Raw genomic sequence first — 25,088 nt, forward strand, 5'->3', positions numbered from 1 at the left:
CCAAACAGTAGTTTTCCACCACATATGGGGTATTGGCATACTCAGGAGAAATTGCATATCAAATTGTACAGTGCATTTTTTCCCATTACCCTTGTCAAAATGAAACATTTCAGGCAAAAGCAATATGGGTCAACATTATAACACTCTGTGTAGCCCCTGGGGGTTCACCATGGTTACAACACATCTAGATAAATTTGACGGGGTCAAATGGGGGGGGGGTCCACTGTATAGGCACATGAGGGGCTCTTCAAAAGTGACATGGCATCCACAAATGATTCCAGCTAATTTTGCATTCCAAGAGATAAATGGTGCTTCTTCCCTTCTGAGCCCTGCCGTGCACCCAAAAAGTGGTTTTCCACCAAATATGTAGTATCAATGTGTAGCACCCACGGGGCAAGGGGTTAACGAGTTACTCGTCACCGAGCCGGTGATGTCGGGTCTAGGGATGTCACTGGTGGCGCTGCCCGGTTTTGTGGCCCTGAGGTGTACAATAAAGAAGGAGAGGAGGATGAAGGAGGTTTGTTTCATGACGCCACCTGTGGTACGAGGCCAGGGAATAGCTGCTGTTGCTGTCCTCTGGGGCGGATGGTTATAGCAGCTAAGATGTTTCTGCTCCCCACAGGTGGAGCGGGCCCCGGGGAGGATGATGAGGGTGGTAGTCTATGGTGTTGCACACTGGGGAGCGGGGCTGAGGATGCCGACAGTAACTGGACGACACAGGCTTGTAGTTTCCTTTACCATTTACTGGTCAGTTGTTATGGTCCCAGGTTACAGAGGTCTGGGAAGCCGGGAAGCAGTGAGAAATCCATTCTCTGGCAGATACGTCGGAGGCCTTCCTTAGTGCGCTCTGACTGTTGGTCGCTGTGGCCTGGAGCAGCACAGCGTCCCTCTTTCTAGGTGTGATTTTCCTTGTCCCTTGTGGCGGGCATCGCCAACCGAATGTAGGGCTCGCCAGTACTTCTGCGGCCCCGGGCTCTATTATGCTGTGAATTGCGAGTCTCTGTTGGGAAAGGCGGTGTGGAACCTCCTGCCCTCCGTGTTTACTGCTGGGCCGTTAGTACCCGACAGTCGAGGACCCCGGTGTCCTGATTCAGCGCTCAGTCCTGGAAAGCTTGAGCCAGCTCTCTTACAGCGACCATTCTCCTTCACTGCTACCAGAGTAGTGAAGTGTCGGTCGCGAACGATCCGACACAAAGATCCGGCTCCCTGCTGTGAACGACAGAAGCCGGATCACCAGTGTGAGCCACTAAAATATCTAAACGGCTCTTTTCACCGTCAAAACCCCGCCCACTCGTGGCTAAACTCTGCCTACTCAGCAATCTAATTGGCCGCTTGTAAGTGGGTGGGGTTTTGACCGCGGGTGGGTGGGGATTTGGCGGCGTTACTATAATCTTAAATATGTGTTCACCTGGGGTGAACACATATTTAATAAGGAGCCGAGAACGATCTGAAAGATCTGGCTCTCTTTGGTGAGTGGAGCCATGGGAGCCGGATCACCAAAAAGAGCCAGACTGCCCATCACTATACCAGAGTTCTGAGTTTTCTCTTCCTATTCATCTCTTTCTAACCCCTCCCCAGCCCAGAATGCACAGGGAAGCTCGCCCCAAACAGGACTTAAGCTCCCCCTTCTGGCCTGGATTAGGAGTGTTGTGTGATTGTACCTGGCATAGAAGTCTCCCCGTTGCTTCTAGGCATAGCATTGCCCTCCGTTAAGGAGAACAACGCCACTGTGGCTCCCATGACCACTGGGGTGCGACAAGTGTACTAAGGAGAAATTGCACAACAAATTGTACATTTTCTCCTGTTAACGTTGTGAAAATTAAAAATTTGGGGCAAAGCAACACGTTTGTGGTAAAAATGTATTTGTTCATTTTCACGGCTTAATGTTATAAAACTCTGTGAAGCACCTGGGGGTTCAAGCTGCACACCAACCATCTAAATTCCTTGAAGGGTCTAGTTTCCAAAATGTGGTCACTTGTGGGGGTTTCCACTGTTTATGCACATCTGGGGCACTGCAAAAGTGACATTGCATCACTAACAATTACAGCCAATTTTGCGTTCAAAAAGTCGAAAGTCGCTCCTTCCCTTCCGAGCCCTGCCGTGCATCCAAACGGTAGATTTCCATCATATATGGGTATCATGTACTCAGGACAAATTGCACAATAAATAGTATGGCGCACTTTCTACCATTACCATTGTATGTAAAGCGCTGTGGAATTAACACTAATTATTATATTATTATTATTATTATTACTTTCTCCTGTTACCCTTGTGAAAATGCATAATTTGGGGCTAAAGTAACATTTCTGTGTGAAAAGTTTCCTAGAAAGTATTCTGCCATTTCTGGTTACCAGACTCGGTCACAGCCAGTCTGTGTATTCCGTCCACCAGACCACTTCACAGGGTGTAATCCAAATGGCGGAAACATGCAGACTCCCTCTCCTCCCAGCACAGCACAGGCCGGTTGTGGATATTATAACATGCAATACTTTCTCATTACTTTGTATACAGGATGCAGGGATCGCGTGATATGACCTTCCTAAAATGGCCCCTGCATAGCGACCTTCCCAAGATGGCGGCACTTTCCTCCCCACCCCCCAACACGCAATGTGTAGGTCACACAATGGGGGAAGGGTTAATTTTGCGCAGGCGCAGTCAGGCCAGAACGAAGAGTGAGAGGGACAGAGAGTGAGGAGCCGGGGAGGGAGAACGAGAGGTGACGGCTCGGACAGCTGTGCTGCTCCCTCCTGTCGGGTGTCGCTGGTTCCTGTAGTCCGCCGCGCTGCTCACATCGCCTCACTATGACGGAGCCGCAGTCTGCGCTCCTGCTGCGGAGGCAGCTCGCAGGTAACGTGCGCCCCCCCGGGGTAAGAAGGGAGAGGGCAGCCTGTGTCAGTGGGAGCTGGTGGGATGTCCTGTGCCCTCACAGGAGCGGGGCAGATGGCGGAGCTCTAAGGAGGGGGAGGGGGCTGCTGCCTATGCGTGCTTAAGGGGGCACTCTTCTCCCGTAGTATCGGCATGACTGGGGGTCATACAGTGGATAGAACCCTGGCTGTGGGGGGCACGCTTGCGCCCTGAGCCCCGGCTGTGGGGGGCACGCTTGCGCCCTGAGCCCCGGCTGTGGGGGGCACGCTTGCGCCCTGAGCCCCGGCTGTGGGGGGCACGCTTGCGCCCTGAGCCCCGGCTGTGGGGGGCACGCTTGCGCCCTGAGCCCCGGCTGTGGGGGGCACGCTTGCGCCCTGAGCCCCGGCTGTGGGGGGCACGCTTGCGCCCTGAGCCCCGGCTGTGGGGGGCACGCTTGCGCCCTGAGCCCCGGCTGTGGGGGGCACGCTTGCGCCCTGAGCCCCGGCTGTGGGGGGCACGCTTGGAGGCTGGGTACCCACTTTGGGGGTACCTCTGTTTTCTCCAGCTGGCCCTGGGTGGCTTCTCTAGGGGTATCTTTCCTCTCTGGGCTGGGTGCCCACTCTGGTGGCACTTCTCTCTGCGCAAGTGCCCGCTCTGCAGTAAGCGCCCGCACTGGGGGCACTTATTCTTCTCTTCTCTGGGGCCAGGCCCCCTGCGCCCGCTCTGGGGGCACCTCTTTTTCCCCTCTCCGGGGCCAGCCCCCGGGCGCCCGCTCTGGGGGCACCTCTTTGCTCTGGGCCGGGCGCCCGCTCTGGGGGCACCTCTTTGCTCTGGGCCGGGCGCCCGCTCTGGGGGCACCTCTTTGCTCTGGGCCGGGCGCCCGCTCTGGGGGCACCTCTTTGCTCTGCGGCTGGCCCCTGGGTGCCCACTCTGGGGGCACCTCTTTGCTCTGGGCCGGGTGCCCGCTCTGGGGGCACCTCTTTGCTCTGCGGCTGGCCCCTGGGTGCCCACTCTGGGGGCATTTCCTCTCTGGGCCGGCCCCGGCAGCACTGACAGGACGTCACAGTAGTGACATAACCCCAGGTAATGTTTGCTGTTGTGTAATGCCAATCACCGCGGCTTCCTGCATGTTGTGCACAGGAGCCCCCTCCCCGGTGTGTCAGCGTCTCTCAGCCCTTGGCTGCCGCTGCACATGGGTCCTGGCTGCCAGTGACACATGGCCCAGGCCACCACTCTGCCTGCCCACTGACCCCTCACGCTCGGTCCTCACAATGCAGCTTATATATGCTCACAGGTTTAAAGTGACAGGCTGCTACAAAATCTCATTTGAAAACTTGCAAAGAACCAGGAGTATAACTAGCAAAGTAAAATGGAAATCTTCAATAATGGAGTACAAATAAGAAATACTTATTAAAAGTCCATAGATAGAGGATGTCAGACAGACGTCACCCAGGGAGCCCCAGTGTCAGTGACCTCAGCTGCGCAGGCACAGAAGAGACAGAAGTTGTATCAGCATGCTATCAATATGATCCTAGACATGCAGAAAACACATGCAAGCGGCCAAATCTAATGACTCGGAGGAAATAATAGCAATTTTTAGGAATTTTTCCATATCGGAGCATCTTAACGCTGGTATATCCATAAGGTCAGAGACTTAAAAAGGGTAGGACAAATCCTAAATGGAAGTAAAGCAGAAAAAGAAGTGCCCGATGGAATAGTATTTGCAAGATAGTTGGTAAATCAAAGGGGCAAAACCTGTTTGGTAATCAGCCAAGAACACCCCTGAGGGTGGGAGGGCGGAGGCAGCAGGACTGGTACATAGCAGATAAGGACCACGTATCTGGACATCCGTATACACGGTGTACTGACTGGAAGGTTATATGCTCTCAGCGTCGGAGACGGGTCTGGGTACGGGAACTCTTTATAATAATATGGCACCAAATTACATTTCATAAGGAAAAATAGAAAACTATCAAATTCCCTAGAGTGCACCCCAGGAGGAGCTTTATCTGGTCTTTTGGGGTTGGGAAGGAGAAATGACAACTGGGCGCTGTGTATTTTGGGTACGTTTTCATTATTCTGAGCCTTTAGCATCATTGAAACATTTACACTTTGGCATTTTCATGAGTATTTGTAAAGAATGTTTTAGTGAGTCCAGAACATGGATCTGTCATTGCACTTGTCTTCTGATCATAGTTGCATATTACTGACCGAATACTGCCGTACGATTAAGGACTACATGATGAATATTTGGTGAGATTGTTGTCTCCATATTTACAATGTGCAATACAGGGTAATATTGTGGTACTGTGTTAGCCAGAAAAATCATTTTTTCTGGTTAGCCTATAAAGGTATCACTCCTAATATACCTTTGTCATTCTTGGGACATAGTATTTCAATTGTCTCCATATTTATAAGCCCAAACCAGGAGTGTAACAGTCAGAGGAAAAGTATAATAAACAAGTCGCCACTCCTGGTTTTGACTTACAAAAATACTTGGGTAAAAAACTCACCAAATACTCAATATGTGCACATGGGCTAAGAGTTATCACATGTGGTTGGAGCCATCCCCCCAAGTGATTGTCGGTACTTATTAGAAGGATCCTAAGGCTATGTGCACACAGTGCGTTTTTTGCGGCGGTTTTGCGCGTTTTTCGGGTGCGTTTTTGGCCTCAACACTGCATGACTTTGCTTCCCCAGCAAAGTCTGAGTTTTCATTTTTGCTGTCCGCACACAACTTTTTTTTTTAAGCTGCGTTTTTGAGCTTAAAAAAAAATGGACATGTCAATTCTTTCCTGCGTTTTTCTGTCCCCCCCCTTGCAATGCATTGGAAAAACGTAGAAGAACGCAGAGAGCAAATGCAGCCAAAAACGCACCAAATCGCGGTAAAAACACATTTTTTTTCCCGCGTTTTTTTGCCACAGGTGCGTTTTTAGCAGCCAAAAATGCAGCGTCAAAAAAATGCAGCGTGTGCACATAGCCTGCCCTAAGGGCTTATTTCGATATCCATTGTTTTTGTTTTTTTGTGCGTACACGTCCAATCCAACTTTTCACAGCTCCATACCTATACGTGTGAATGGGGCTATTTACACGTCCATGATTTTTGAAGGATCGAGCAGTCTGCGCAGAATCACAGAGAGCTATCTGATATTTGTCAGTGACAGATCACAATCAGCAATGCAAGTCTGTGGATATGTGGGAAAAAAAAAATGGACTGCACTGGGGTAACATCCAAATGGGGTCCAATTTTCACTACCCGTTGGGCTATGTGAACTAGTACGGTATTTGGTGCAGAAATTTTTGCTTTCTTTCTGTATCTCTTTACAGGAAAAACACAGCACCAGAAATGCTGAAATAATTGATATGCTGGAGTTAAATCTGTAAGGAGAGAATACTTAGCATGTGCATGACACTTAGGGCTAGGACACACAGCAAGTAAAATGGACCAAGTGGAATGCAATAAAAAAATCGGATTCCTCCCGGACCCATGCTACTCTATGGTGCCATTCCCATGTGCGATTATTTTCTTAGCCCTAATCGGATTGAGAAAACAATCACACCATGCTGCGGGTGGAATCCTATCCATATTCACTAGCACCCATACAAGTCTATGGGTGCTAAAGAAACATCATACTGCACTCAGATGACACCGGAGTGCAGCACGATAATCGCATCAGCTGATAATGGAGGAGATAGGGAGATTAGTTGATCTGATCGCAGGATCTAAAAAGAACACAGTTCCTCTAGTTCATATGTCATCAGCTCACAAAGCCCTCACCATGTATACATCATATGCGTGCCCAGATAGCCTATAGGCAATTCATACCGCACTTAGAAAATCATGGTGGAGGCCACTAGTTCAAAACAAATAAACAGAACCAACATAATAAACAAAACAAAAAGTGATTATGCCGAATCAACGGACGTTAGTCCAATTTGATAGAAAAACTAAGCATAAAAAATTAATATACCTAACAAAAAATGTTATCAATTATCATCTGATACTGACAATGGTCAGATACCATAATTATAAACATATATTAAGGCATATAAAAGGAATGGTCTCACCAACTCCTTCCAAAGATGGGGGCAGGCAGTCTCTCCTTCGGATTCCTGGGTTCAGTGTGCTAGTCCAGCATTCACTCTCCCTATCCAATCAGGAGACCACAAAATAACATTACCTGCCACCCCAAACTCCCGTCCTAACAAGGACGGTCCACATCTATTGCAAGGTTGGACCCCTAAGCTGACCCTGTTGGTGTCCCGACGCGTTTCGTCCACATCGACTCCTCAGGGGACATATTGTTAGAAGTATACCAGGTCCTTATTGCCAGCCCTCACATGCCTCAGACGTCAAAAAAAACATGAGGCATGTGAGGGCTGGTAATAAGGACCTGGTATACTTCTAATAATATGTCCCCTGAGGAGTCGATGTGGACGAAACGCGTCGGGACACCAACAGGGTCCGCTTAGGGGTCCAACCTTGCAATAGATGTGGACCGTCCTTGTTAGGACGGGAGTTTGGGGTGGCAGGTAATTTTGTTATTTTGTGGTCTCCTGATTGGATAGGGAGAGTGAATGCTGGACTAGCATACTGAACCCAGGAATCCGAAGGAGAGACTGCCTGCCCCCCATCTTTGGAAGGAGTTGGTGAGACCATTCCTTTTATATGCCTTAATATATGTTTATAATTATGGTATCTGACCATTGTCAGTATCAGATGATAATTGATAACATTTTTTGTTAGGTATATTAATTTTTTATGCTTAGTTTTTCTATCAAATTGGACTAACGTCCGTTGATTCGGCATAATCACTTTTTGTTTTGTTTATTATGTTGTTTCTGTTTATTTGTTTTGAACTAGTGGCCTCCACCATGATTTTCTAAGTGCGGTATGAATTGCCTATAGGCTATCTGGGCACGCATATGATGTATACATGGTGAGGGCTTTGTGAGCTGATGAAATATGAACTAGAGGAACTGTGTTCTTCTTTTTAGAATATTTACAATAAAGGATTAATTTTAATGCTGTTACATACACTGTCAATTTGGGATTGCTGTATTACCTGATCGCAGGATCGCTTCACAATATAATGACACTCAGCTTAGGGTCCCATTACACATAGCGACGTACCAGCGATCTGACCTGGCAGGGATCGCTGGAATGGTGCTACATGGTCGCTGTTGAGCTGTCAGTCAGGCAGCTCTCCACAGCGATCAGCGAACCGTGTAACGACGGCTCCCTGCACACTCAGAACCGCTGTCAAACACGCCAGGGTGTGCTGCACAGCGGGAGACCAACGAGCAAAAAAATGGTCCTGATCATTTTATCACGATCGGCGACCTCGCAGCAGGGGCCCGCTCGCTGCTGCTTATCACACACAGCGATATAGCTGGCGAGGTCGCTGATATGTCACAAAACCTCTGATACGTCACAAAACCTGTGACGTTTCAGCGATCTCGCTATGTGTGACGGGTGCTGTACACTCGTAGCACAGTCGGAGCCATACGTTCATGTGACCTTAGGATTCTCATTCACTTTGCTGGCATCAGGAAAACCTTCAGGTTTTGTCACAAAAAAGGTGGGGAACTTTTTTTTTTTTTTTATTTATTATTATTATTACTCATGCAATAAGGGTAAGGTCAGAGCGTTTACGGTGCGGCCAAGTTCTCAGTTGACACCAGTTGCTGTTTGGTGACCGCTTAAGAAGAAATCACTCGCTTTGTGGGATTCTACCTGATTCACCCACAAAACTGTGCGAATGCCGTCTTTCCGCTAATTCCGGCTTTGTCATTTAATCTTGCAGGGAAACCGCTCTTTTACCTGCAAAGCCACGCAGGTGATTGTAGTGATCCGACGGGTTTGCAGGTAAAATGACCATTTTTCTTAGAGATCATGATTGTGCATGGAAACTGGAAAGACCATGGCCGCAAAGGGCTGGTGCGGTTATCACTGCTGCATATGAAAGCAGACTTAAAGGGAACCTGTCACCAGAATTTTCGCTATTAAACTAAAAGAATCCCCTTCTCCAGCTCCTGGGCTGCATTCTATAAAGGTTCATCTTGCTACTGGCCCTCCTTTCAGACCTAAATAACTTCATAAAATCTTACCTTTTGCTATGGTAATGAGGTTTGCTGGCCTCGGGGGCGGGCTGTATTTTGGCCGTTATGCGCTTAACGGTAGAGGTAAAAGCGCAGGCACGATATTATGGGTAGGTACTTGGATGACACTGGTGATGACATTCACAGCGCCGCCCATAATCTCGCGCCTGCGCAATAACATCACCGACGCTCGCTATTTGAAAACAGCGCTCAGTCCGCGATAGTGCCACTGCGCTTGCGCGAGACTTCAGGAGCACTGCGGAAGATGATGGTGGCGACCTCATCTATGTAAATTAACACTGGGGGACGGGGAACAACGAAATACCCCCAGTGGCCAGCAAACCTCATTACCATAGGGGGCCAGTAGTAAGAGGAAGCTTTCTAGAATGCAGCCCAGGAGCTGCAGAAGGGGATTCTTTTAGTTTAATAGCGAAAATTCTGGTGACAGGTTCCCTTTAATGGCAGAAGTTTTCTCATGGCATTTGTCAGCTACGTTGTGGCTGCTCGCTATGCTTGCCCCCCTCCTCCTGAGACAGAATACCGTAGATTTCAATCAGCTCATGGCAATCACTGGCGTGCGTGCGTGCGTGCGTGCGTGCGTGCGTGTGTGTGTGTGTGTGTGTCGTTTCGAACTAGCATATGCAAAATATTTCATTTTTCAGTTCACTGTCATCCGTACGGCATCCAGTTTTTACATATTGTAATGGATCTGCGAAAACTGCTTGACATGCAAATGGTAACACAAAAGTGTTCATCTTTTGACTTACCAATTGACTTATAATGGTTGATCTGAATTACTGATCCAAGTATTGGATACTGTTTTGTGTTTTTGCTTTTTTCCTCTTGTAGACCATTAGTTCACACATGTTCCATCACTTTTCCCGCCGCATTGGTCTGTGCCCTGCGCCTTTGATACTCTTTTTGCATTTGGACATGGTTCATTCACGTTACACCACGAATTGCCGTTTGCAGCCACGCTAGTTGGACAGCTGCGGCACCACCATGGATAGATGCACAGGGGCCTTCAGTAAAATGGAGTTTGGCCTAGCTAATTAATGGAGGCTCTGAACGAAAGACCCCCATGTGTTACAGCTGGCCATACACATTGGATCTGTCAGCTGGACAGAACCATTTCTAATTGATCTGAAAGGACTTCGGGGGTCTACAGCAAGAATTGATGGTATTATATATAATTAACGTAGCAAGTGAATATGTTTTGAACACAATTGTACACTTGGACTTTTGGCTCGGTAGACTTCCCAAGGTGCTGCATACTATATGCATAGTTGCCACTTTTTTTTTTTTTTTGGTGGGACATGTAAACTTGGCTTCAGAGACTTAATGATGTGAGTGAACAAAGCTATGTGTATGCGTGATTTGTGTAACCTGCTGGCGATGACGCCAGCTCTTGTAAATCAGGTTAGAACGCCCACAGGGGTGTGATAACATAAGTGGGCCAACTAGTCTGGGGAAACTAATGCCCCATCGACTAGTCAAAGGTTCATTAGCATTTCATAAATGGACTTTAGAAATATTGTTTGTGTCCAATGTAATAAAGGGACTGTTGGGTAGGGCATTAATAGGTAGACACAACTGCTGGTGGTACAGGGGCCTGACAGGTTACCTGTTAATATCATAGGAAAAGGATGTTAAAGTAGTATTTTTACATTGTTGAGCCCCAAATATGATCACTGGGGTACTAAAATGTCCTGTATAAGTAAATGGGGTGTGAGCACTATTCTGTTCACTTCTATAGGACTGACTTCATGTCGGTGTCATAGTAATGATGAACAGTGGTCACACGTGTGCACCTTTTACTTCTATGGGACTGTCATGGAGAGACAAGCTTTCAGTCCAATAGAAGTCAATGGCGCTGTGGTCAAGCAGTACTGTACTATTCAATGAGGGATCCCCATTGTCAGATTGTGGGGTTCTTACCAGTTCTGCCTTTGAAAATCGCACCTTTTATCACGTATGCTGCGAATAGGTGCTAAATGTATTTAGTGGGAAAACCCTTTTCACTAAATAGAAATGCAGATAATAATGAAGACAGGAAGAATACCTCCAATTAGTTCAAGCTGTTAATAAATCCCCATTCTGTGTTTGTGAAATGGCGTAAAAGAAACGATCCAAATACAAAGGATTAATCCATAAAGCGTCCTTTTTTTGGCATGTGACATTTTTTTTCTCTCCCTGTAGTGTAGCTTGAGGATATACTCATGTGAAATTGCTATCCATTCCCCGTGGCCGGAGCTGTTTCAGCATTAAGGCATGTGCATGTTATTTGTACCTTAGAAGGAAATTGTAGTCCTTGAGCTTCCGAATGTGAAGAAACAGATGGCAGTTCAGTATGTCGTAGAAACCAATAGGATATGTGATTCAAAAATTGTAATTGATCTTATTAGTGCAATTTTCAGTTTAGCTTAAGAATATTGTCTTTTCCTGCTTGTCGGTGCCGGCGCTGGCTAAGAATATAATGTGACATACAGTAGTTGTGAATAATCAAGACTTGGAATCCGAGCCAGGAACATAAAACCAATCTTTAGATACGCATGTTCTGTTTCTTTGCACTGGGTCGCGGAGAGACCAGGAATGCCTTTTCTTGTGAAGAGCCAGTAATGAGCGCAGTATTAATATGTATGGTGCAGCCTGGAGTGACAAGCAGGGTGTGTGGTGAGGTGAAGAGCTGCTGGTAATGGTCCTCTCTAGTCATTTAAACATTCTGAAGCAAAAACCTCAAGGTTGATTGTCACAAGCTTTTTCCATGTGACTGATCTGTCAAAGCTGAGCTCTCAATAGCCTTTAGCTCGCTCACCGGAAAGAGTAAAGGCCTGTATACATGGCGATCAGCTTTAAAGGAGTGATCTGACCTTTGGAAAACAGAAAAGTGATAGCAAGATGCTATAAAACACATTTTCTTTCCTCTGCTGCTCAAGTGCAGAAGCTTCAGCAGTGTCCCTTGTCTTTGTTTACAGAAGGTTAGCATGTGACTGCTGCAGCCAATCATTGCTTCAGAGGGCATGTGCGGCACTACTGGGATAGCTGCTCAGCAATTGGAGCCATGTCGTCAGTAGTTTGGTATGACTGCTGAAGCCTCTTACCGGCTGCAGTGATCAGGAGCTGGATGTTTGTCATTTGAGGACGGGGAGACCACTGAGGCTTCTATGATGCATTGGTGCAGAATTGAAATATAAAAAATCTCTGCCCAATAGTACTTACAGATTACAGACGAAGGAGATGCCTATATATATGCCCATTCCCCCCAGGAGAATCATACTTGCCAGACACCGGACATCTGCGTCACTCAAAGGTCCTCCTGCGATACTCTTCAGGCGCTCCCAGCAGGTGTGGTCTACAGCGGTCCTACCCTGCTTCTGGTCAGCACATAATATATCTTCTATTGGTGTACATTGCACTGTTATATTGCTGTAAGTGGTGGAAGTTTATAGTCACAGGCCACCCTCAGCAACAGCATCGGTCACGTAGGAAGCAGGAGGAGACTGTCGTTCAATCAAATGGTGCGAGAGATGGACTCAGCGCCTGCGCATAATGCTAATGCCATCTTGGTGAAGAGTTGATGAAATACTTCCCAATGCTACTGCGCACACCGGACATAAAGGAATGGTCATGAAGGGGGGAAATAAAGGCCAGGCCTACTTACAAAGGCGAAATAAGAACGCAGGCCCCGATGCACACGCCAATCAATCAGTGCATTTCTGGGACTTTGCATGCTCGCTGAAAAATCTGTAATCTGTCAAGTAAAAGTGTCATTGCATTCAACTTCCTAGCTCCAGAGTGGCGCTGGCTTTACTTAATACAGTGGATCTTGGTTAACGATAACAATCCGTTCTGGGAGTGTGCTTCTAAACCAAGTTACTCGTTTAGCAAAGCAAGATTTCCCATAGGAAATCATTCAATGCAGACAATTCGTTCCACAACTTGTTAAATGTCCCATCCTGGTCCCCTGTTGTGCCATTACACACATGCACAAACTCACACGCACATATTGTGCTCACCTTACTTTCCGTTCCCTCGCTGACCTGCTGGGACTAGTGCTGTTCGCTAACACGGGCTGTGTATCGGGTAACCATGACGACGAGGGAGGAACTTCCACACCCAGAGCACTGACGTCAAAGGCAGAGCCGCTTGCCTCTGATTGGTCAGTGCGCTCCCTTTGAGTAGCATCTGACAGCGGAAGTTCCTGCCTCGTCGCCGATGGTTACCGATACACAGCGTGGAGCGGCGAACTATAAGACCCAGGAGGCCGGCGATGGAACGGAAGGTACACGTATTATGCTCACCTTACCCTTCCGTTCCATTGACGGTCTCCTGGGTCTTGTAGTTCGCCGCAAGGATTCCTCCCCTCGTCGTGATGGAAGAACCATGAGGCCGGCGATGGAACGGAAGGGGAGGGTGAGCATAATACTGTGTGTGCGTGAGTGTTTGTTTGTGTTTTGTGCGTGCTTGTGTGTGTTTGTGTGGACTGCAAGTGTGGGTCAGAGCGTGGTGGATGTACGGAACAGGAAGTGTGTGCGGTGAGTATTTTGCTTGTACAGCAAGGCTTTCTCGTAAACAGAGTTAGAAATTTACAGAAAGCTTTGCATGTTAAGCGAAATTCTCGTTAACTGGGTTACTCGTTAAGCGAGGTTCAACTGTATAGCAAAATTCTGCTGGTTGGTTCCCTTTAAGGGTTATTCAATCAAAGAACAAAAAAATCAAAAGAATGGAAACTTCTCCCAGTTCTCATCTCATTTATTTATTTTTCCTTCTCTTTGGTGAGAGGGCTAGTTGCTGTGAGCTGTTATACTTGTGCTCATTGTTCCTATCCAGTTTTTAGTGAGGCTGGCTGGGATCTTGTCCACGTGTGCGACGTCCCAGTTACCTCTCTACAGTAATGGCCAAAAGTTTTGAGAATGACACCAAAATTATATTTTCACATTATCTGTTGCCCTCTGGTTTTTAATTGTGTTTGTCTAATGTTTACATCACATACAGAAATATAATTGCAATCATATTATGAGTACCAAAAGGTTATATTGACAGTAAGGCCTAAGCCACACGGCGAGAAAATCGGTGCGAGTGGAGTGCGATAAAACATCGCATTCCCCTCGGACCAATTCTAGCCTGTGTGACAGCACACATGGGCGATTATTTTCTCAGCCCTAATCGGACCGAGAAAACAATCGCAGCATGCTGCGATTGTAATCCGAGACTCTTTCTCTCGCACCCATTCAAGTGAATGGGGCGAGAGAAAAATCGCACTGCACTCGCGGTACACCGGTGTACCGTGCGTGCAGAGCGAGAATGTCTATAGCCGGCTACACAGGCGAGAGGGAGAGAAATCCCTCCCTCCCCTCCTGAGTGCCGGCCCGCCCCCCGCAGCTGAGGTCTGCTCGCACGAACGGACCTCAGTTGCAAAGACACAGGCATGAAACTCGGCTCTGCTGTACTGCCAGCACGAGCAGAGTCTCATGCAAGTGGATCGCAGTAGTGCCCGTGTGGCCCCAGCCTTAGAATGAGTTAATGCAGCAAGTCAATATTTGCAGTGTTGACCCTTCTTCTTCAGGACCTCTGCAATTCTCCCTGGCATGCTCTCAATCAACTTCTGGATCAAATCCTGACTGATAGCTGTCCATTCTTGCAGAAGCAATGCTTGCATATTGCCAGAATTTGTTGGTTTTTGTTTGCCCACCCGTCTCTTGATGATTGCCCACAAGTTCTCAATGGGATTAAGATCTGGGGAGTTTCCAGGCCATGGACCCAAAATCTATGTTTTGTTCCATGAGCCATTTAGTGATCACCTTTGCTTTATGGCAAGGTGCTCCATCATGCTGGAAAAGGCATTGTTGGGCGCCAAACTGCTCTTGGACAGTTGGGAGAAGTTGCTCTTGGAGGACATTCTGGTACCATTCTTTATTCATGGCTGTGTTTTTAGGCAAGACTGTGAGTGAGCCGATTCCCTTGGATGAGAAGCAACCCCACACATGAATCGTTTCAGGATGCTTAACAGTTGGCATGAGACAAGACTGGTGGTAGCGCTCACCTCTTCTTCTCCTAATAAGCTGTTTTCCAGATGTCCCAAACAATCGAAAAGGGGATTCATCTGAGAAAATGACTTTACCGCAGTCCTCAGCAGTCCACTCCCGGTACCTTTTGCAGAATATCAGTCGGTCCCTGATGTTTTTTCTGGAGAGAAGTGGCTTCTTTGCTGCCCTCCTTGAAACCAGGCCTTGCTCAAAGAGTCTCCGCCTCACAGTGCGTGCAGAAGCACTCACACCAGCCTGCTGCCATTGCTGAGCTAGCTCGGCACTGCTGGTAGTCCGATCCCGCAGCTGAAACAGTTTTAAGATACGGTCCTGGCGTTTGCTGGTCCTTCTTGGTCGCCCTGGAGCCTTTTTGGCAACAATGGAAGCTCTCTCCTTGAAGTTCTTGATGATGCGATAGATTGTTGACTGAGGTGCAATCTTTGTAGCTGCGATACTCTTCCCTGTTAGGCCATTTTTGTGCAGAGCAATGATGGCTGCACGTGTTTCTTTAGAGATAACCATGGTTAACTGAAGAGAAACAATGATGCCAAGCACCAGGCTCCTTTTAAAGTGTCCAGTGGTGTCATTCTTAGTTAATCATGACTGATTGTTCGCCAGCCCTGTCCTCATCAACACCCACACCTGTGTTAATGGAACAATCACTAAAACAATGTTAGCTGCTCCTTTTTAAGGCAGGAATGCAATGATGTTGAAATGTGTTTTGGGGGTTAAAGTTCATTTTCGTAGCCAATATTGACTTTGCAAGTAATTGCTGTTAAGCTGATCACTCTTTATGACATTCTGGAGTATATGCAAATTGCCATTAAACTTAAGCAGTAGACTTTGTAAAAATTAATATTTGTAGCATTCTCAAAACTTTTGGCCATGACTGTAGGTGAATTTTATTTTTAAAGAGCTGCTTCAATGCAGTCCACTTATCCTTCAGCGCTTGAGCACACTGCTGGCCTGAAGTGTCACTCAATCAGGAGTGCCTGCCTCCCACTAACCAAGAAATTAGCAGACTGAATATGAAGTACAAGCCTTTAAAATATTTCTAATAGGAATACAATCAATAACTTTCTCGTAGCATTTTAAGTTCCTTTCAATGTTCACTCTTGTGTTTTAACATGTCTGTATCATAGCGACACTCGCAGACCCTGTAGGAGACGAGCACTTGATGCTTATTGTGACCTAAATATATGTAACTAAACAAAGTGGCTAAGAAGCCATAGAACAAGGTCAGGTGTTTCAGGAGATACTGACTGCAAGCTGTTGGTGATTTAAAGGGAATCTGTCACCCTTGTGTGTGTGTGTGTGTTTGTGTGTGTGTGGTTTATTTTCTTAAAAATATTGACATAGAGGCAACTTTGGCCACACCTGTATGCCTCCTGGATGATGGGTTATTTTGCAAAATCCTATTTTAGATTTTCTATGTTCCAGTCTATGGGCGGGTTCTTCTTCCGGGCAGCACAGGCATCATAGCCCGAAGAGATGAGAGGATTTTTTTCCAAAATGGCCCATCCAGGAGGCATACAGGTATGGCTAATTTCACCTTTTTTGCTACCTGTATGCCAGTATTAAAAAACAAACAAACCCAGAAAGGGTGACAGATTCCCTTTAAAGGGAACCTGTTACCAGATTTGGGACCTATAAGCTGTGGCCACCACCAATGGGCACTTATATACACTCATCATCTCCGCGGCTGCTCGCACACTGCTGTGCGGGCAGCTGTGACACACTGCAGTGGGCTGGTGTGGGGGAGGCGGGGGAGCGGGACACAGACTGCAGCGGCACCCGACGGAAGTCACATGGAAGTGCTTCTGTGTGGCTTTCGGGGATTTTGCGCACCCATTTACTTGTATTGAGTCTTGGTCCGTTAGTACGGAACAGAATAGGACATATTCCATAATGACGGAACAGACATCTGTTTTTTTTTGTTTTTTTTTGTAGGATTGGATGCATACGGAAGTGCTTCCCTGTGCCATCTGATCCTACACAAAAGACATTGAAAAGATGGTCCTGTCAGTAAGTCCGCAAAAAAACCTGGAAAGCCCCCAGCTAGTCTGATCCGTCGCATCAGTTTTGCCACAATCTGCGACAGATCCGTCGAGAAAACGGATTGTAACTGATGGCAAAAAACTGATGTGTGAAAGGGACCAAAGAAATATAGTGCAGTAATCTAAACTAATTTCTAATATGCTTGTATTAAACATTTCCTACTGTTCCCTAACTACACTAACTTGTATTTTATTTTTTTCTTCCCCCTACTTCCTGTGTAATGAGGACGTTTTGATTGAGAATTTCAGTGCTGCAGCCTCTGCCCCTGCCTGAAACTATGCGTCATCAGTGATGCTCATTCGAAGGGAATGGCTAGTCCCTGCAAACTGTCATTGTGAGATATGCACAATGGCAGCGCGTTCTGCGGTGCTGGCTCAGATCTGTAGTAACGAGCCAGCAGCAGAGTGCACAGTCAGTGTGTGTTGTCTTGATACCTGGAGTTCAGAAACCAGTGAAGTCAATGGTGGTGTATCTATATAGTCTATGACCTTCTATGAGAAACAACTGTTGAATTTCTGAGACTTGGCAAAAAATGGACTCTTGAACAGGGCTGTGGAGTCGGAGTCGGAGTCGTGGAGTCGGAGTCTGAGTCGGAGCTCATTTTGGTGGAGTCGGAGTCGGAGTCGGTATAAAATGCACAGACTCCGACTCCTAAAATATATAATAAATTGGGGACAGGAGTGCAATGCAGAATGTGCTGAATATTTTACTAAATAACAACATTTAGTATAATGCTTATATTTAAGTGAAAAATTTATTGTAGTACAATGTGAACATCAGACATTTAATTGTTTTTATGATACAATAATCAAGATATTTGGATAGAACATAAAATATTTATTGGAATACAACTTTAGAACACAAAAAAACTAATAAATTGTAAATATGTAATATATATAATATATATATATATACAGTGTATATACACACACACAAGATATATATGTAATCTACTGTATATTACATAGTGTATTACATATTTACAATTTATTACAGTTTTTTGTGTTCTAAAGTTGTATTCCAATAAATATATTTTATGTTCTATCCAAATATCTTGATTATTGTATCATAAAAATTATTAAATGTCTGATGTTCACATACACATATTCATGTACTACAATAAATTTTTCACCTAACTATAAGCAATATATGTAGGAGTCTGAGTCTGAGTCTGAGTCTGAGTCTGAGTCTGAGTCTGAGTCTGAGTCTGAGTCTGAGTCTGAGTCTGAGTCTGAGTCTGAGTCTGAGTCTGAGTCTGAGTCTGAGTCTGAGTCTGAGTCTGAGTCTGAGTCTGAGTCTGAGTCTGAGTCTGAGTCTGAGTCTGAGTCTGAGTCTGAGTCTGAGTCTGAGTCTGAGTCGAAGGTTTGGCTTACCGACTCCACAGCCCTGCTCTTGAACCACTAGACACCCCCCTGCCTCCTCTCAGTATACAGTTGTCCTCTTCAGAGTACACCATCACTGCTTGCTTTGCTTATTTTTGGAAGTCTGCTCACTCCCTTGATCTCCTGCCTTCCAAGTGTCTACTATGGGTTTCAAACGTGGCTGGGTATATGGGTCACACATAGAAAAAAAATTGGAGTTGGGGGCCGCATTTTTCGCAATATCTTGTTGATGTTTATTTTTTTAATACCACTCATCCTATCGAGTTATGGTACCGTTTTATAACTTGGGTCGTTACGGATGTGGCAATTAAACATGCACTTTTTTTTCTCTCACTCTAGTTTATATTTAAAACAACATTTGTAGTGGCAAAATAATTTTTCATGCTTTATTTTGAAATGTTTAATCTTTACAATTCACCCCCCCTTCCCGATTACATTACTGTTGTCTTTCAATTTGCACCATATAGTAATTCTGGCTACCATCTTGTAGTTATGTCCCCCATCCTGGTCCTCGTCTTGGAATGCCTCATACTGTTGGAATGTTCCCTATTGTGCAGTTCTTCTCAGACATCTAAAGAAAAGATTCTCACCTGTCCATCCTCTTTTCTGCACTTGCGGCTCTCTGGCACTGTAGACCCCTTGGCGATTGAGGCCTGATTTGAGGGTCCGCCAAAGTCAGTGCTTTATTTCAGTTAGGCTAGTTTCACACTTGCGTTGAACGGCATCCGTTGCATTGCGTTGTGTGACTGATGCAACGGATGCTGCAAAACAACGCAATTCGTTTTGTGTTTTGTTTTTTTTTACAGTTTTACCGTCGGCAGACTACTGTGAACGATCAGCCGATCACTCACAGTAGCCGGCCGCCGGGTGATCAGCCGATCACTCACAGTAGCCGGCCGCCGGGTGATCAGCCGATCACTCACAGTAGCCGGCCGCCGGGTGATCAGCCGATCGCTCACAGTAGCCAGCCGCCGGGTGATCAGCCGATCACTCACAGTAGCCGGGTGATCAGCCGATCACTCACAGTAGCCAGGTGATCAGCCGATCACTCACAGTAGCCAGCCGCCGGGTGATCAGCCGATCACTCACAGTAGCTGGCCGCCGGGTGATCAGCCGATCACTCACAGTAGCCGGCCGCCGGGTGATCAGCTGATCGTTCGGTCGCCGACAATGTGTGCGGGGGGCGCAGTGCGAAGTGGGTGGAGCCGAGCAGGGCCATGGCTGAGGACGTCAGTGTCGCGGGGACTGCATCGCTGGGGGACGTGTGTGTGCGATTGTGTGTGCGTATACATACGGAGTGCGGGGAGGGGGCGGAGCCGAGCGGGGAAGTGTCGGGCTCCCGGCACACGTAACCAGGGTTCCTTGGTTACCCGATGTGTACCCTGGTTACGGGTGGAGGGAGCCAGAGAGAGCATGTGCAGTGAAATCCAAAGGATTCCGCTGCTCAAAAAAACATTACATGCTGCGTTCCTTCCACCCGACGCAGCGTCAAAATAACGACGCTGCGTCGTCCGGCGGATGCAACGCTGACACTTGCGTTACAGTGCGTCATCCATACAAGTCTATGGAGAATAGTGCAGTGCGTTAACGGACTGCGCTATTCTCCATAGTGACGGACTCCGCTGAACGCAAGTGTGAAACTAGCCTTAATTGTAAGTCTTTGAACGTGCATTCAGTTGAAATGTATTGCCACGCAGAGACCAGCTCTCTGCACCGCAATGCCGACATCAGCTGCAGGCCTGTGGGCATTGGTATTGCTGTACAGAGAGCTTGTATCTGCATGGCTATATATTTCAATTGAATGCGTGTTCACGGACTCGCATTCAACTGAAATAAAGCGCTGACGCAGGTAGCGCCCTGGACAAGGCCACGATCATCAAGGGGGCTATGGTCCCTGCAGGCCAAATGAAGCAGCTGTTAGAGGGGAGGTCGGGGCCATTTTAGTCGTGGTAGAGTCTGCTATTTTGCTGCTGTGCAGCCCGGTGCTTTTCCTCTGCTCCCCAACGGTCACTCCAGTGCAATTCAGTATCAAGCACATCTTTTCTTCAGGCGTCACAGATACTGACACGGTCACAGGATCTTTTAACTAAATTTCTTTACTTGACAACATATATACCGTAGTTCTTTTTCTCGACTCTTAGGCGGGCACATTACTTGAACGTTACAGGGAACGTCTTGTATTTCACTTTTGTTATACATGTATTCCGGCTGACTGTTTCCCTGGTATTCGGGCTTGCATTGGGGTACCCAGTTACACTAACCACAGTAGACTCAACCGTCTTTTCAGTCAGTCAGGACCACTCTTCCCTCTAGAGGCCCACTGACTTTTCTCACTGATAGGATTTGTAAAATCTCACCAGGGAATAGCCACCCTTGTTCAGACCGCTCTTTGTGTCCAAAAAATAACCGGATTTGGCCCAAAAGGCCATGCCAAATGAATCTTGTTGGGCTCTTTCTTCACTACGCCTCTCACAGACGCAGTGCACACCTTCTCCTCCCCAACTGATTTCCAACCCCTCTTTTTCAAACTAGACTCCTCCCCCTCACTGTCTCCCTCTAGCCCGGGAGCACAGGGAAACAGCCCACACTCTGTGGCCACCTAGTGGTCATTTGAACACATTACATTACACTATAACATAGACTTTAAATATTACATTACATATACTGTATGTCATACACACATGTTCGGGGTGGCCGAGCCTTACACAGCCTCGGGCTGCCTGTGGGATGCATGTCTGAATCCTGATCTCGAACATTTCATTATATCTAAACATTCCGTATGCTTCTGTCACATTGTGACCTGCAATAGTCACACATTGTCCATGGGAATTTGCTTTCACCTGCTGGCAGACTGCAATGCAGGTCGCTATGTAGCACTAGCCTACATGCATGCAATGCATGTGGCAATGGATGAGGTTTTATACTTAGGATTTCCTACAGGAAAACAAGCTTCCTATCCGTTGGGAAGTCCAGTGAGCTATGACTACAAAGGTGACTCAGTTCCCAGGTTACCTTGCTGGTGACCGTGTTGGTAACTTCTGCTGATGAGTATTTAAAGAATAAACATTAAAAAAAAAAATGTCCAGCATGTAATGAAACTTTATTATTCTCTTTAATTAGGAAATGTTTTCTTACCCCCCCAAAAAAAATACATGTAAGTGGTTTCAAACCCCAGTCCATTTGCCTGCTTTTTAGCTACATTGATAGCAGATCATACTAATTTGGAGTACTGATGATGGCAGTGAAAAGGTCAACACTTGGCTCAGTATATGGAGAAGCTGCTGCAGGAGCTGAGTCTCGAGAGGAGACAGGCGAGTTAACCAAAAATATATATACCTATTCATAAGCTGAATAAGTAATCCAAATATCAAAACAGTAAGTAGATTTGAAATACAATGAATGGCAAAAAAAATCCAAAACCGGTTCTGTTTGGACTTTTCATTAACTTTGAATAAAGACGTTTGTGTCCAAAACGCATCAGTTTATACCTTGATGTGATATTTTCAATGTACCTGGAACCTTTTAGGCTTTATTAATGGGTGAAGTTTTATATCCATACGGCTGTATATGTTTTCTTTGCTTTGTCTGCCTATTGCAATAATCCAGGCGGGAGATAAGGGCATGCACTAGGGTTTTTGCAGCTTCTTGGGAAAGGAATGCACGATACCTTAGGGCTGATTTAAAAGGTAAAATTTTGGTGATTTTTGGACATTTAGTCACTTCACTGTGCTTTATCATTCTATATATGCTCATTCATTTCAGTTTTTTGGATATATAATCTAGAAAAGTTGACTAACTTTGTAAATGTTATGTATTTTCTGTAGTCTAGAGCTGTATTCACAGTTCTGCTTAGAAGAGTTTCCAAAAAAGACTCTGGACCCCTGTTAAGCAATGAACATGGTGTTCCCTACATCAAAGTACTATACGGGGCCAGGTTTAAAGGGAATCTGTCATATATTTAATTTAGAATCCTTAATTAGAATTACATATGTAGATGATAAATGTCCTTTTTATAAAAATAGTCTCAGGCCATATTGGTACTCATAGGCTTAGTGGTTATTACTGCTGCTTTGCAGCTCTGGGAGGTCATATACTCAAACCCCACCAATGACAACCTCTGCAAGGAGTTTGCATGTTCTCCCCGTGTCTGTGTGGGTTTCCTCCCACACTCCAATGACATACTGATAGGGAGTTTAGATTGTGAGCCCCAATGGGGACAGTGATAATGTCTATAACGCACTGAGGAATATGATGGCGCTATATAAACAAAGTATGATCAAGAAAGCTAAATAACATTGCCATCCAGCTGGAAATCATTGATCTCATAGAGGACTTGAACCTGCTATCATTTATTTCTTGTGCTGTATGCTGTAAAATTTCAGTATTGTAATAGTGAATTTACCGATTTCTTATGAAGAGGTGGGATATAGACATTTGAATTGATGAACCATCAGGATTGCTCAACTAAAAGGGTGCTCCAACGACTGAAGAAATTTCATCCTAAGGCTATGTGCCCACGCTGCGGAAAATTTGCGGAATTTGCCACAATTTTTTCGCGGACATTCCGCAGATTATTCAAAAATCCGCAGTAGAGAGAGTCCCCAGCCAGTTCTATGGCATTTGGGGAGAGCTGTACTTATGCTGCGTTTTTTTCCGCAGCGGAAATAATGCGGATTTCCCTGTTGAAAAATCTGCAGCATGTCAATTATTCCTGCAGATTTTTCCGCACGATCTTATACTTACCTGCCTTGATAGCAGACACCGGAGTCACTTCCTCCGATGCAGAGGAGCGCGGTGGAGCCAGGAGCAGGAGGTGGGCGGGGCCTGCACGAGCTTAGGTCATGTGACAGCCAGAGCTAGTTCAAGCCCGCCCACATTCTCCTGCACAGTGCAGACAGTAACAGACACAGCCGGAAAGCGAGGTGCTGCGTGATGGAGGTCAGTATGAACTCCCCGATCACTCCAGCACTTGTTCTGCATTGAGGATGCAGTGCCGAAGCCATGGTACTGTATCCTCAATGCAGAATACCCTCACCATATCCGCAGGACATTCCGCAATACAACCGCAGCATGTAAACAGACAAAGTTGTGCTGCAGATTCTGGGAGCTCCTGCGGGTATAACCGCAGGGCACGCTCTCCGTGGGCACATAGCCTAAATCTCTATTTATTACCCCAATCTAAACTAATTTCTATTACAGTAGAACCTTGATTTAAGAGTAACTTGGTTTGAGAGCATTTTGCAAGAAGAGCAAAGCTTTTTACAAATGTGTAACTTGGTTTAAGAGCAATGCTTTGCAATAAGAGCAAATACTCACCATACACACTTCTAGTTCCGTCCTTTCACCACGCTCTGACCCACGCTGGAGGTAACTTTCTGTACATATGTACTGTACACAATATACCATTGTACAGTATATACTATATAGCATGTCTATCAATTTGTATTTGTGGATACAGTATTGTACTTTTATTGATAACCAGTACAGCACATTTCTTATACTGTTCCTCTCGCACACCAACAATTCTATTGTGAGCTAAAGTGCAGTTTAATTTGTTTTTGTTTTTTACTGTACAGTATTTTGTATTACTGTTTTTTTATTTCCTATGGAAAAATTCGCTCTGATATAAGAGTAACTTGGTTTAGGAGCACACTCCCGGAACCAATTATGCTCATAATCCAAGGTTCCACTGTATGCCCTACCACCCCCCACACTTTTTGTCTGACGCTTTTGCTTGAGAATCCCAGTGCATGCTGAGCCACAGTCTAAGGCTATGTGCGCACGTTGTGTACTATCCCTGCAGAAAGTGCGCTTCAAATCGCTGCAGAAAAAGTCCGTAATGAAAAACAAAAAGCCGATTCCATGCGCTCTGACTGCAGCCCCTCCCATAGACAGAGCGGGGGATGCAGGCAAAGCGCAGGAAAGAAGTGACATGCCACTTTTTAGAACGCACGCTTCGGGCAGCAGCCGAAGCGCTGCGCTCTAATACGCCATGTGCGCACGGCTCCTGCATAATCTTCATAGATTGTGCTGGGGACGCAGGACGCATGCAGTTACGCTGAGGTGCAGATCACAGCGTAACTGCATGCAAATACGCAACGTGCGCACATAGCCTAAGACCCCTTGCTGAAATTAAGCTTAATCAGTGGCACTTGTATTAGGGGCTGCTGTGTCACTCCATGCTCAATGTATGATCTGCACAGTACCATCGTCTGCCATAGATCAGTAGAGCTGGCAATACAGAGCAGCGCACGCTGTCAGTGCACTTACCCAACGGTAGTCAGGAATCTGTGCTGACCCTGCAAGTGACATCACTGTGACAGTTACAGCAGCCTCTTCCCCCGGCTGTAATGACACTTTGAGTATCCCGGCATGCACTGGGATTTTCAAATGAAGAGTCACCAGACAGGATGTATGGGAAAAAAAATCAATAGTCAGGAGAGGGTAGGAAATTTTTTAATACAGCCATATTAGAAATTTAGATTTGGGCAATACATAGGGATTTTGATTTAAATTTCTTTAGCCTTTGATCACCCCTTTAACTCCTTCAGCCCCCGGGCACTTTCCGTTTTTGCGTTTTTGTTTTTTGCTCCCCCTTCTTCCGAGAGCCGTAACTTTTTTATTTTTCCATCAATCTTGCCATGTAAGGACTTGTTTTTTGCGGGACGAGTTGTAC

The 25,088-nt window shown here is 46.2% G+C and overlaps 1 protein-coding gene across 1 annotated transcript in view; it reads left to right on the top strand.

Moving 5' to 3' along the window:
- Positions 1-2,656: 2,656 nt before the first annotated feature.
- The window catches only part of UBE2G1 (ubiquitin conjugating enzyme E2 G1), a 55,109-nt gene continuing 32,677 nt past the window's right edge, over positions 2,657-25,088 (top strand). Inside the window, exon 1 of the mRNA XM_075334237.1 lies at positions 2,657-2,847. Coding sequence (XP_075190352.1) covers positions 2,802-2,847 — 46 coding nt within the window. The 5' untranslated portion in view covers positions 2,657-2,801. The remainder of the gene's footprint in view (positions 2,848-25,088) is intronic.

Source organism: Anomaloglossus baeobatrachus, chromosome 2 (genome assembly GCF_048569485.1).
Source record: "Anomaloglossus baeobatrachus isolate aAnoBae1 chromosome 2, aAnoBae1.hap1, whole genome shotgun sequence".
Lineage (NCBI taxonomy): Eukaryota > Metazoa > Chordata > Amphibia > Anura > Aromobatidae > Anomaloglossus > Anomaloglossus baeobatrachus.